At 36.4% G+C, this 14,576-nt stretch overlaps 1 protein-coding gene across 10 annotated transcripts in view; it reads right to left on the minus strand.

The window, feature by feature from the left end:
- JMJD1C (jumonji domain containing 1C) overlaps nucleotides 1-14,576 on the minus strand; it is a 328,631-nt gene that overhangs the window by 22,956 nt on the left and 291,099 nt on the right. For all 10 annotated transcript variants that reach the window (XM_081234570.1, XM_081234571.1, XM_081234566.1 and 7 more), the window contains 4 exons: nucleotides 12,356-14,565; nucleotides 7,212-7,413; nucleotides 3,456-3,670; nucleotides 2,379-2,531 (listed from right to left, as the gene is read on the minus strand). In XM_081234570.1, the coding sequence (XP_081090696.1) occupies nucleotides 2,379-2,531; nucleotides 3,456-3,670; nucleotides 7,212-7,413; nucleotides 12,356-14,565 (2,780 nt within the window). The remainder of the gene's footprint in view (nucleotides 1-2,378; nucleotides 2,532-3,455; nucleotides 3,671-7,211; nucleotides 7,414-12,355; nucleotides 14,566-14,576) is intronic.

The following is a 14,576-nucleotide window of genomic DNA, read 5'->3' on the forward strand; positions in this document are numbered from 1 at the left end:
GAAAAGCCTCAACTTGATCAGACAGTATTTAATTGCTATTACTGCAATAAGGCTCCATACCTGGAAGAGTCGATGTATTAAGGCATAGCATGAGGCATACCATACAAAGGAAAAATATTCAATACCTTGATCTCAAGGACATCTTCTTCTATAAATTTAATGATATAGATAACTACTTATCTATGACGTGGCTGTAAGAGCTTCAGTAAGTATCAAAAAGCTCATTAAATTCAGCATAAAAAAATCTAGAACTATTTCATGAAAAGTTTCAGAGGAAATAAAATTCAAATCTAGCCTAAAACTGGTTTTCGTTAAAAGTGTTCTGACTTTCCCTACAAAACCTACATAGTAACTTGTAAATGTTCTCTAACTAGTTATATTTTAGACACTAGGTTTAGTTACCACTATATAAAGCTATAACCTAGTCAATGTGAGCTTATTACAATATTTATTAGTGAAATAAGAACATATATATATATATATATATATATAAAACATAGAATACAACTCAAGGCATACAGGTTATACTTAAAAAAACAATATGGTGACTGACAGACGACATTTTAAAAATAGTACTATGATGACCGACAGCAACACAACTATTATGTTTATTATGCATACCCTATCTTGTTTAAAAGAGTCATGCTTATATATGCATATAACAAAATATAATACATTAAAATTAAGTTTTTAATTTGGCAAAGGGAAAATGAAAGTAACATGGAACCAGTAAAAAAGGAATGAAGTTTTATAACACTGCAGCTAGTTCTTCTATCAACCAAAAATATCCAAATAGATTTTTAGGGTTTTGAAGATATTTAACTGCCTAAAATGCATTCCTTATTATGGTTTTACATTTTACTCATGTATCTTTTGCATATCACAGAAACAACTAGCTATAGATGCTCTCCCACTTGCTCAAGTCTCTTTGGTAAACGCTGGGTGTATAAGAAAAAGGGTTAGAAAGGGCCAGGTTTTAGTAATCCTATCAGTGGAAAAGATACTGATGGCTAAATCATGGTTCATCTATCTGACATACTACTTTGAAAAAGAGCTGCCTGGAATGAAAATGACATTCACTGTTTTTAAATAATGAATAAATAGTCTTATCACTAAACATGATTTTACTTCTAATACTTCCACAGTTTGAATCCTCTCATTAAGACTTTACCCCCAAAACCTTCAGGTTACCAGTATTTAAGTAGCTACTTCCTTAACTGCCTTGGATGAACTTCTTCTAAAACACTTGTACCATGACAAAAGGTACAGTTAGTTACTTTCTTTTTAAATTATTATCTTCCAAATGTATTAACATGCAGAACACTGTTTTGTGCCATTTTACTTCTCTAGAAATTATAAATAATCATTTCAAAGGCTGTTTTCATATATAATAAAGACTTCTTCATTTTCTAACTAGTGGATAAATGGTGCTAGTGGTAGCATATTCTTGAACATTTGGATTTAAACTTTATGGACCAATGTTTAGAAAAATCAATTCACCCTACTAAGTATGCAATTGTGACTTATGTGCTTGACTGTATAACTAATAAGTTCTGGGGCTTCCCTGGTGGTGCAGTCGTTGAGAATCTGCCTGCTAATGCAGGGGACACGGGTTCGAGCCCTGGTCTGGGAGGATCCCACATGCCGCAGAGCTACTAGGCCCGTGAGCCACAACTACTGAGCCTGCGCTCTGCAACAAGAGAGGCCGCGATAGTGAGGCCCACACACCGCGATGAAGAGTGGCCCCCGCTTGCCACAACTAGAGAAAGCCCTCACACAGAAACGATGACCCAACACAGCAAAAATAAATAAATTAATTAACAGGCTCTATAAGACACTGCAGGCTGTGACACAGTGGAATCTAAAAGCAGCAAAGCCTAACCTAAATTTGGGCTGCATTAATCTGATTGAAATGAGAGAGTGGATCTACTAATCAGGCTAAAAAAGATGTAGATGCAGTTTTATTGTAGAAAATCTGGCTATTTTAATAAACTGTGGTTAACTCCTCCTTTTTTAAATATAAGCTTCATAAAACTTCCTTAATGTAATATATTCATAATTAAGGAAGGTAGGGAAAAAACTCATCTAATTCATCTAATTTTCTAGATGAGTGGTCCTAAAAAAAATTTCAGGGCTTCCCTGGTGGCGCAGTGGTTGGGAGTCCGCCTGCCGATGCAGGGGACGTGGGTTCGTGCCCCGGTCTGGGAGGATCCCACATGCTGCGGAGCGGCTGGGCCCGTGAGCCATGGCCGCTGGGCCTGCGCGTCCGGAGCCTGTGCTCCGCGGCGGGGGGGGCCGCGGCAGTGAGAGGCCCGCGTACCGCAAAAAAAAAAAAAAAAAAAAAAAAAAATTTCAATTTACATGAAGTTATAACTAACCTCTAGAACTCTTCCTTTCCTTTGCCTTGTAACAATCTAAGCAGACCACAAATCCACATTTTTGACAAACCCAATGAATGTTAAACAATGTTGCTTCACATGCATCACACATCTCCCGGACTCCTCTCACTGCTCTTTTCCAGGCAATTTTGGCTGAAATACAGGGAAATAAAAATTTAAAGGCAAACATGCTCTTTTCCATACAATTTTCACTGAAATGCACAAAAACAAAAATTTACAGGCAAACCAAAAACTTTGAAGGATTTATTAATTAACAGTCAATAGCAGATTTCTTGATGTAACTAGTAATTCTCTTCAGAAGACTTACATCTAACGGAGGGTTTCTCAATCCTGGCGCCCTTGATATTTGGATGAATAATTCTCTTTTGTGGGCAACTACCCTGCACAGTGGCATCTGGGGCTCCACCTGTAGATGCTAATTCTCTATACCCCCAACACCTTTCAGTTATGCAACCAAAAATGTCTTGAGTCATTGCAAAATGTCCCCCGGGGGACGAACTACTGACTTAAGGGATGGGAAGGAATAGAAGCTAACATTTTGAGCACCTAGTATGTTAGGTGCTTTACTTAGTAAATATCACATAACTACTTTAAAAACAAACCTATGATGTAGTTATCATTCCCATTTCATACAGTTAAACAAGGAATAAAGTTGAGATACAAATGTAAGTCTATCTAACTCCAAAGACTGTGATGAATCACATGAGATAAAAACCTTAAATATTTGGGATGGATTATGTCTTCATATGGCAAATGCTGAAGTTTCCCAATTTCACATCCAAAGTGTCTTTATCGTGTTCAGTTATGTCATAATGGCAGAAATACCAAAATGCTATTGTAATTTCACAAACTGCTAATCCAATTCAACCTCAGTTGGAAAATGTTACCTTAATTACATATAGGTACATTTGCACATAAAAGTGTCATTATCAAAATTAAAAGTAAACAAGCCTAGGTAAGATTAAGGACTTCTCCCACAGATAAAACATATTCCAAAGAGAAATTCTTAAAATAAAATGTGTATAGTTGCATGTTCTAAGTATTTAACTTCCTTACCATCCTTTTTCACCCAGGACAAAGCTGTTTTTTCAGATGTTACTAACTGACAGAACTTATCACCTATTATATCCAAGATGTATTTTGAAGTTTCTATGTCTACTTCATCATCTTCATAATTTTCATGTGTCCATAGACTCAGAGCTTCATCATCATATTGGTCAGGAGAAGAGAAGCCATCTATTCTAACCACTCCATTTTTACTAAAAGACAATCTGAAACATTAAAACATAAAAGCATTAGATAACAAGACAGAAGTCCAGGTTTTAAAAGTTGTAAATGTATAATTAATTTATATTTTTATATTACATTATAAATATATAAATTTACAATTAAAAAACATGAAAATAGAGTGGTTCTTTATACATACAAACTTTATTAATAAACTTTAACCAACTTTTGACTCCCATAGTGCTACACAAATGGCAATGCAGTGGCACCAATTTTAGGTAAAATCTTATTTCTTGAAATAACCTATCACCTATACTTAACTATTTAACTCCAGTCAAATGAAAACTGTCCAAGTGTTTCATGAGGAAAAGAGTTAAAATGTTGGCCGAATGCTGCCTTGAGCAATGCAGTTATTTTATACATAATCTAAGCCAGCACTCTCTAAAGTTGAAAATACCGTAAATCACCTTAAGACTCACTGAGATTTAAAAAAAAAAATGCTAAATTAAAAAATACATTTTCTTGGGCTTCCCTGGTGGCGCAGTGGTTAAGAATCTGCATGCCAATGCAGGAAACACTGGTTCAAGCCCTGGTCCAGGATGATCCCACATGCCGCGGAGCAATGAAGCCTGTGTGCCACAGCTACTGAAGCCCGCGCGCCTAGAGCCTGCGCTCCGTGACAAGAGAAGCCACCGCAATGAGAAGCCTGCACACCGCAACGAAGAGTAGCCCCCGCTCGCTGCAACTAGAGAAAGCCTGCACATAGCAACGAAGACCCAATGCAGCCCAAAATAAATAAAAAACAAAAAAAATCTCATCTTCCTCACTAATTAAAATGACACTTCATTAACATGATTTGGAGGAACAAGATTGAAATTCTTAATAGTATATTAGGAACTCAATTACTGTGCTTACTTCCTTCTCTTACTTCTGATATCCAATTTATGTAACCACTCAATTCAGAGAAGTTTAAGGTAAATGGAAGGAAAAATTGCCATTCTCCTACAGGCTGACGGTTATTTCTTAACTGTCTTTTTTTTTTTTTTTACTCCTGTTCTTATCAGTCTGGCAAGACATTTTCTTTTTTTTAATCTATTTATTTATTTATTTATTTATGGCTGCATTGGGTCTTCGTTGCTGCCCGTGGGCTTTCTCTAGTTGCGGAGAGTGGGGGCTACTCTTGGTTGCGGTGCGCGGGCTTCTCATTGCAGTAGCTTCTCTTGTTGCAGAGCACGGGCTCTAGGTGCACGTGCTTCAGTAGTTGTGGCTCACGGGCTCTAGAGCACAGATTCAGTAGTTGTGGCACACAGGCTTAGTTGCTCCGTGGCATGTGGGATCTTCCCGGACCAGGGCTCAAACCCGCGTCCCCTGCATTGGCAGGCAGATTCTTAACCACTGCACCCCCAGGGAAGTCCCTCTTAACTGTCTTTTGAACTCACTCTTTACTCTCAAAGAGGGGATATCAGAAGCACATTAGAAATCAGCCTGTATTTTTCAAATGGACAATACCAACAACATTCCTTTTACCAATTCTTCCTATACCTTTATTACCTTTCCCTCTTTTTCTTAAAAAAACTTTCTCCTTTCATGACAACCCATCATCTTATTTCAGCTTTGTGTTATGTCTACCTTTCCTTCCTTAAAACTTTTCCAAAGGTTTTCTTATCTCTTCAAATCTACTTTCCTTCTGATTCCTTTTCCACCTTTTCTGTACTTCCATGTGGACTACCTTCTATAACTATTCTTTGAAGCTGTCTGTCCTTTGGGGATTGTTGGCTAGAAAAACCATGAAGTAAAGAAGAAATGTTCTGCTTCTGCCAATACATATTTTTGGGGTCTCTACTGGGCCACCAGCATAGTACATTTATTTGCCACAGCAAAGTGCCTCGTAACTTCTTAGGAAGAAGATGATGATGAATAGGAAAATAACTGCAGGCAACATCATAGATGCATTCCATACATGCTTGGTACTATGCTAAGAACTCTGTGTACTTTATTCTCATTTCATCATCATGAAATCTCTGTGAGGTAGGTACCACTATCATTCATACTATGCAGATGAGACAGGCTTAGCTGTAGTCCTACTACAGTTAATAAAGTCACACAGGAACTAAGGACAGAGCTGGAACCAAAATCCAGGAATGACTGATTCTAGAATCTGAGAAATTAACTAGTTACTACTGGCTGGGTTACCCAGCTATTCTTTAAACTCTTATAAGTCTATAAATTTTTCGTATTAAAGTATTATTTAGTAATATTAATATTACAGTAGTATATGTTAATAACAACTTTTAAAAATTTTATTTTGTTCATTTATTTTTGGCTGTGTTGGGTCTTCGTTGCTGCGCGCAGGTTTTCTCTAGTTGTGGTGAGCGGGGGCTACTCCTTGTTGTGGTGCGCAGGCTTCTCGTTGCAGTGGCTTCTCTTGTTGTGGAGCACGGGCTTTAGGCGCGCGGGCTCAGTAGTTGTGGCTCGTGGGCTGTAGAGCACGGGTTCAGTAGTTGTGGCGCATGGGCTTAGCTGCTGTGCGGCATGTGGGATCTTCCTGGACAAGGGCTCGAACCTGTGTCCCCTGCATTGGCAGGTGGATTCTTAACCACTGTGCCACCGGAGAAGCCCATAACAACTATTAAGTTGTTTTTATATTTACCACAAAACCTGTGAAATGTGACGTGCTACTAACAAATCCTTCTTGTCATTTTATAACTTATATTTTTATAGCTACATATGTTTAACAAAACAAAAGTATGGCTATCTATACTCCAATAAAAATTAAAATAAAAACAAAATTTAAAAAACCCCAAAATGGGCTTCCCTGGTGGCGCAGTGATTAAGAATCCACCTGCCAATGCAAGGGACACAGGTTCGAGCCCTGGTCCGGGAAGATCCCACGTGCTGCAGAGCAACTAAGCCCGTGTGCCACAACTATTGAGCCTGTGCTCTAGAGCCCGTGAGCCACAACTACTTAAGCCGCACGCCTAGAGCCTGTGCTCCACAACAAGAGAAGCCACCGCAATGAGAGGCCCGCACACTGCAATGAAGAGTAACCCCTGCTCATCACAACTAGAGAAGGCTGGCACGCAGCAACAAAGACCCAATGCAGCCAAAAATAAATAAATTTAAACAAAACAAAACCCAAAGTATGGGTATCTGTAATGTAACATACCGACTTTAGTTTAATGTCTAGATTGTTTACCCAGATTTATAGACTTTTATTGTGGCTAATGCACAGATATAAATGTGACATTGTTTTGTTTTGTATAAATAAAAAAAATACTTAAACTGCTGTTTCCTATAACTTAGAAAAAATACTAACATTTTCTCATTAAGGAATAATAAATCTCTCAGAAGAGAAAGGTCATATGAAAACAAGTAGCAGTGTGAATATGAATTTAGTCTAACAGTTAACTATTGTTAAATTTGGCACACAAAAAGTTTAGTGTCTTTTTATAATGCTTTTTATAATGCTTCAGAAACACAGAGGCTCAAAGCCTCATTCCCACCTCCAAAAAACCCTCAGAATGACAGTACAATTTCCAATATCCTATTACCATATTTTCCCCCAATTACCTATTTTCAACTTACCGTCTAAAGTAGTAAAATCTACAAAACACTGGTGAGTGAGTTGGTTCTTCTCCCTTCTTACTCCGAATAAGTCTACATTCTCTGCACTTTTGCAAATTAGGCCCTATCTCACAGCAGGAGTCATCCTGTAAAAAGGATTCCCCAGTTTGCTTCAGCTTCTTGACTTTACGCCAGTCTTTTAATACTGAACGAGGGATGCCAGCTGTAAAAGCAGTAGGAAAGTATTAGCAAGATTATAACTTTTTAGAAAGGTAAACTCCTTGAGATAATATTCAAATCAATTAAAGATCACTGAGAATAAAGGCAAAAAAAACCCAGTTCAAGTCAATTATACAACTGTGATCATATATTAAGATTGTAGAAAAGAGATTATAGTTCAAGGTACTCATTAATAACTAAAAAGTCCATAGCAGCATTTCTATTTACTATTCTACTAACCAAATGAACTCTTAATGTCAGTATAATGGAAATGCAGACTTAAGTAAATTTTCCAGCTGACTGAAATCTTCACATACTCAATATTCATATTTGTATAGTAGCAAACATGATAATCATTCATTTTCTATGTAAATCTATAGATAAAAATGCAGCTCTTCTACACAGAAATTTGTTGTATGTAGGAGGAGGCTCTTTTAAGATGCACAGGAAGGACCTAAAGACCAAAAGTTAATACTTCTAGAAACTACAGGCTAGTTTCAATATATTTATATTGTTTTGAAATACTTAATCTGATTCTCCAAAGGTAAATGTGGATCAAGACAAATTTCGATTTTATCACACTGTTTGTGGGAAGAGGAGCTAAGATTTTTCTCCTAATATCTCTCCCTTATTATAATGCCCTCCATTTGGTATCAATATTTGATAGCAGTATCTTTTAGAAAAATCAAAGGGTTTGAAGGATGTAAAAGAAAAAAGCCAATATTAACCTGCCTGTCTTTATTGATGGTATAAAGAAAAAAGGCATCAGAGAAGTCTAAAGAAAAACAAAATTCAAACGCACTATACAATTTTACTTGCAGGAAAAAAATTAATTTACTATACTCTGCATCATTGCTCCATCACGTTCATTAACTTGAACTTAATTGTTGTAATAACACGGGCTCAAGTAATCAGTCATCTATAGAGCAGCAAGAACTCAAAACATTATATTGTATATGTTAAATGTAGCCTACTCAATTTAAAAAAAATATATTCACTTAAAAGCACGTTGGGACAAGCAAGTATTTGTTGACACCTATCAGCATACTTACACTGCCCATATTTATGTAGCTATATGCCAGACCTGAGATTTACAGTTTGTTATTTCTATCATGTTGAATGAATAAATTGTATTTCCTACCATTGTGTTTACTAATCATACCCATTTTGCCGATCAGAGGCAGTTCAAGTGCTCTCCTGAGATTATATAATTCTTGCAGAAGATACAGCAGAACTCTTGTTCTGAGCTCTCACTATCAACTTACCTGTTGATAGCATACGTAGTACAATTACAGCAAGATCACATACATCTTAACATAGGAAGTGCTGTGTTTAAATTCCAGGGTGGCCCATTTGAAATAGGTTCCAGTTATTAAGCACTCCTATGACTGCTGCCTGGTTCTTTTACAATTACATGTTCTCCCCTCTTCTTTCTCTAATTTAGGGCAAGGAGCCATTTGGCTTAATCCACTAGAGAAACACGTATGTGGGCACACATACCACTTATGGAATAAAAATGTTTCCAGAAGCCTTGTGTAAAATGTTTGTTATTTCCTCCATTGTGTATAAGACAGATTTCTCCTATGGACTGTATAAAAAATTCAGAGCTTCTTGAAGTCAGAATGAACAACAGTAGTACACTGCTGATAAATCTTTGTTATATTACTTCCAATCATTTATTTACTTTTTTATTACACTAGAATAAACTAAATGAAATCTTTCTATTTAGACTAGAAAACGACCATTAACCAATATGCTTTTACATTCCAGACAATGGAACAGTTCAAAGAGTATGGATAACCATACTATCGTGAACCATTTAAATAGTTTTATAAAGAAAGAACCAGGCATTTCAAAGCAACTCTCAGTTCTGTGACATGAAATGGACACTTAGACCTTTTTTTTAAATGAATGAATAAATTATAAAGATATGAAGGTCCAGGTCATGTAGACTGTTTTTGATATAATGTTTTTTGCTTCTAGAATAGGCCAAACATGACTATGCCTAACTCCTTTTATGAATTTTACTGTAATATTATTTGTACAATAAATAAAATAAAACTCCATTTTTCAATTCTATATATATAATTTATTGGTAACATCTAAAATGTAAAACTTTGAGATTTAGATACTTAGTCAACAAAAAATACCTAACTCAATGGATATTTCTTCTTCCTTTATACCAGAAGAACATTTTCAACCTTAGTTCTCTATCAGTAAATCCTCAAAGCAGCTGCTCTAGCAACAGAAAACTGAGGAAGAAAATAAGAGAAAAATACATGCTAACCTTTAACCTCTGATATGCCTTCACCTTAAAAATATTTTTGAGATATAGAAATGAACTCTGCTAACAGTTAAACCACTGATTTTGTGTGTCACAGGACTTACATTTAAATCTGATGGGAAATTTCAGTACATAAAATGATGTAAAAAATTAGTCGCAGAAAAGCATCCAACTTTTAATTATCAGTAACAAAAGGCAGCAGATATAAAGATTTTCTAAAACAGCAGATAAAGCAAATTCTATTGTACCTGGCTTTAGAATGTACTAAAAACTATGATATGCGTATTTGTGTAATAATTATACATGTATAATAGTCTATGCAATCATATTACATTCTCTAAGCGCAGACTTAACTCTTTTCGATTGACTGTGACTGATGACAACCCCAATGAACATTAAAAGGATAAAGATCATATTTAATCCATGAGGGAGATAATCCACTGAGGTTTAGAATTTATGAACGCCCAATTTAAAGAACTTTTCTAGATAGCCCAGAACAAAAGCAAGTCAACTCTGCCCATAATTAATAGATGGCATTTAACAGTCACTTAATATTACTTTGGACTTGGGAATAAATGGGACTTAAAATAGCCTGTCTGATGCTAAATGTTATTTACTATGTAGGGGAGATTTGACTAAGCATTACAACTTGGAGGGGGAAGTGCTGATTCCAGTCTTTGTCTTAAAACTTACTTGGGAACATGTACATACACAGTCTCAAAACGAAATCAGAATATGTACTTCATTAAGAGTTAATTTTATAAATTTAACTTCTCAAGAATATTCTAAGTGTTAAAAGCTGGAAGAGTCCTATTTCTGTTTTCTGTAAGTTTAACTCCAGTATTTGAATACTCGACACCAAAAGAAATGTTTTGTGAAACAAAAGAGAAACAATTGTTGACCACACTAAGCTTCTTGAATTCACTGGGGAAGTAAGCAGAACACATTACAACACAGCATGCAATCCAACACTCAAATAAATGGCACGTATCCTGTATCCTTCGTTGTCAATCTCCCTCTCTTTCTTTCTTCTTACTATGTTTGCATTTCAGTCTGTCAGCCTGTCTCTAGTTGAGCTTATTTTCCTTTGTTCTTTCACTTTCTGACTGTCCTTTTCTACGATTCCATCCTCCTGTTTTTCCCTCCTTCACTTTGCCTCTGGTTTCCACACAGGCATGTGGGAAAAACCTCATTCAGTAAAAAGGCCCAAATAAGAGCCTTCAAGCATCCAAATGCTTGTTACAGTACTTCTTGAATGTCCACATTGTCACAGATATTTCATATATTGTATATGGATGAATACATGGATATAGTGAACTATTAACTGCTTTCTGCCTTGTGCAACATACCTAAAAAAAAATAAGCAAACTGAGAAAAACTACTTCTAGAGTAAAAACATACAGAAATACTTTATAGTGAATATTACTGGCAAGTATCACTTATTCTGCCCTGTTGTAGTCACAAATGAAATATAAATATTATCAGTTTTGAAACTTTTACTTATTATGGAAGTTCTTCTTGAATATAGAAATGACCAAACAAAACCACCAATCCCGTTTTTATTTAACTTTTACCCACTGTTAAGGACTGCTTGAATGAGTAGCATTATTAGTTAAATAGAAGGTAATTTCATTGTTTTCTTTTTTTTTTTTTAAGTTTTCAATTTTTCTCCAGATGACAAAGGATGAGATGTGGGCTACATCCACACTACTTTGAAGTAGTTCTCTTCTAAAACTGGGACTTACAGGAAGTTTTTGTGAATAGGAATTCTTTTTCAACTATTATCTTGTTACAGGTAAATACCTAATACAGGCATACCTTGGAGATAGTGTGGGTTCAGTTTCAGACCACCACCATAAAGTACACAAATTTTCTTGTTTCCCAGTGCACATAAAAGTTAGGTTTACACTATAATGCAGTCTATTAAGTGTGCAACAGCATTATGTCTAAAAAACTATGTATGTACTTTAATTTAAAAATAGTTTATTGCTGAAAAAGGCTAACCAACATCTCAGCCTTCAGTGAGTTGTAATCTTTTTTCAATAGTATGAGTTGTAATCTTTTTTCAATAGTAACATCAAAGGCCACTGATTACAGATCACCGAAACAAATATTATACAGTAACGATGGAAAAGTCTGAATTACCAAAATATGACAGAGACATGAAGTGAGCAAATGTTGTTGGAAAAATGGTGCCGACAGACTTTCCTGACACAGCGTTGCCGCAAACCTTCAATTTGTTTTTTTTTTTAAAAAAAGGCAATATCTGGAAAGCACAATAAAAGGTATGCCTGCATTAGAAATCCACTTTTAGTGTATAGCTATAACTGCCTTTTGACAATTTTTAGAAATGGTCAAAATTCTGAATAACTACTAAATTACACACTGGGGTTTTGCCAACCTGAGTGCTATGTAAAAACATATTTCTACAAGTCTCTTGAAAATGGAAAAATATTGATAGGTCTTCTCTCATTTCCTCTTATAGGGTACTTATAGAAATGAAGAATGTAGAAATGAAGTCAATGAGCACATACATTATACTAGGGCATACAAATGAAGTCAAAGATGCCTTTAAGCTCTCTAATTTTTAGAGAACACCACCATTATTGCAAGAACTTACAGCCCATTTTACTTGAGATAAAAAAGTAATTAATTTACTTACCACTATTACTGTTGCTCTGCAACTTCAATTTACTTTTTTCTTTGGCACTCCTGCTGAGAACCCCATTGGGTTTTAAATCTTCTTCTATTTCACCTTTTCTCTTCTGAAGATCATTTTGCTTCTTTTTGTAAGTTGGCTTAGGTTGCCTTTTAGTCCTTTGCTCTGATTTGCTTTCACTTTCGTCTGAATCTCCACTTTCAGAGCCAGATTCATAAGTTCGTTTGGCTTTTCTCCTATTGACTTTATCATCTTTTACAAATTTATCAACTATGATCTTACTATCTACACTATTTTGTAGATCATTCGATGTAGAGGCTATTAAATTGACAGAACATGGCTTAATAATTTCTGATACAGAATTCCCTGAATTTTCCATTTTATTAGTATTTTTATCTTCTTCTGAATGTCTTGTAAGCCAGGCCTTTTTCAGTTTAGTATGGTAGTTTGGTTGACTTGTCTGGGATGCTTGCCCATTTCCTACAGAGTTTGCTTTGTTAATTGTACTACAGACTACAGTGCTATCCAAGAGAGGGGAGGCTGAAGATGTCTGATTTTTCACAGCATTAGGCTCAGCCTCACTGACATTACTACTTTTATACTGAGCTGCAGCCAGTGCTGCCTTGTGCTTTTTTAAATGGATAAAATCAGTTGTGCCTGAGAACCCAGAGCTGGATTGAACAGCACTTCCTGTCTTACTACTGGCTGGTGTAACTGGAGCTGTCGTGCTGACCCTGCATTCTTGTGTTTGAGCCACTGAATGACTGACACTTTTTGAAGAGGTACATTCTAAAGATTTAGAGGCCAAAATGGTATTTGATAAAGAGTAAATTATTTCTGAACCACCCCAGCTGGAAACACTGGTGGTAGTGGCAGCAGATGTGAATATATCCGTTTTGGTATTACACATTGTATTTACAGCAGACATGACTGAACTGGGAACACTGCCCTGTGAGACAGCCTGATAGTTTTTTTCGGATTTTATGTGAGCACTGTCTGAATTCACACTTGGCAGAATGATTCTTCCACTCTCTCCAGCTTCTGCTGATTTGAAGCAATCTGTTTGATTTGCCCCAATTGAAGATCTTTCACTAACTCGATCTTTGGAAGCTAACTGCATTGCTGGCATGCTATCAAGTTTTGCACTAGAAGGTGGACGTACAATGACAGATGCCATAGCAGCCTGTGACTTTCCGCTGCTTTTCTCCACATGCCATTCAGCTTTCTCTTTGCTGAGGTTATTATTAGATTTCCACATTTCTGTCAAACTCTGTTCAGAAGAACTCTTAAAATTTGCCTGAGTGTCTTTAGGCTCAGGAATCAGAGTTGGAGGCTTTTGTGATTCTTGAACCTTCCCACCAGCATTTACAGGCATCACTGGAGTTAATGTTGGAGGGGAAAGGCTACTATAGCTGCTTTCCTTTCTCTCCAGGCTATGATGGATTGGTGGGTGAAATACGGGTGCTCTATGTAAAGCAGGCATACTCCGGAGTGTATTTGTAGAAGAAACTGTCAAATGAGTAGGACTCCTACAATCATTTCTGAAAGTTGTTACTGAGTGAGAAGCAATTTGATGGGGCAGATGTTCTGGTACCTTGCCTACTAAACCTTCACTTTCCGGTTGGTGTTTAATCAAAGGTGGAGGCTTTGAAAGAGATGATATAAACGAAGTCAGAGTCTGAGGGTTAGCTGTTGCTGCTCCAAGGGTATTACTCTGTTTTTCAGTGTAAATATTTGAAACCTCTTTGGATGGGTATGACCTCGGTGGTTCATTGACTACACTATTAGACAATGTAGTGAAATAGTTACTTTGAGGCAAACTCTGAGGCACTGAATGCTTCATCTTATAAAGATCTGATACTGAACATTCTACATCTTTGTCTTGTTTGATGACATGGCTTTTAGGGCTAGAAGATGATGATGCTACTCTGGAATAATTCTCTCTCTCACCCTCAAGCCCCTTGATTTTAGTTGTAAAGGGAGCAACATCAATACTTTCTTGAAGAATTCGACGGTGTTCCTCCTTATATTTGTTTAATCTCTCTGTAGTCTCCTGGGGTGGTCTCTGTAATTGATTCAATACAGGATCCACAAAATGCCTATGCAAGTGACCATCTTTTCCTGTCTGTGACCTATTTAGATCCAGGTCATTTTTGGCTGATGTGGATGCAACAGAACGCAATGGTTCAATAAAAGCTTTCCTCTCCAATTCTCTGCAAAGAAA

The sequence above is a fragment of the Mesoplodon bidens genome (assembly GCF_964165515.1).
Source record: "Mesoplodon bidens genome assembly, chromosome: 1".
Classification (NCBI taxonomy): Eukaryota; Metazoa; Chordata; class Mammalia; order Artiodactyla; family Ziphiidae; genus Mesoplodon; species Mesoplodon bidens.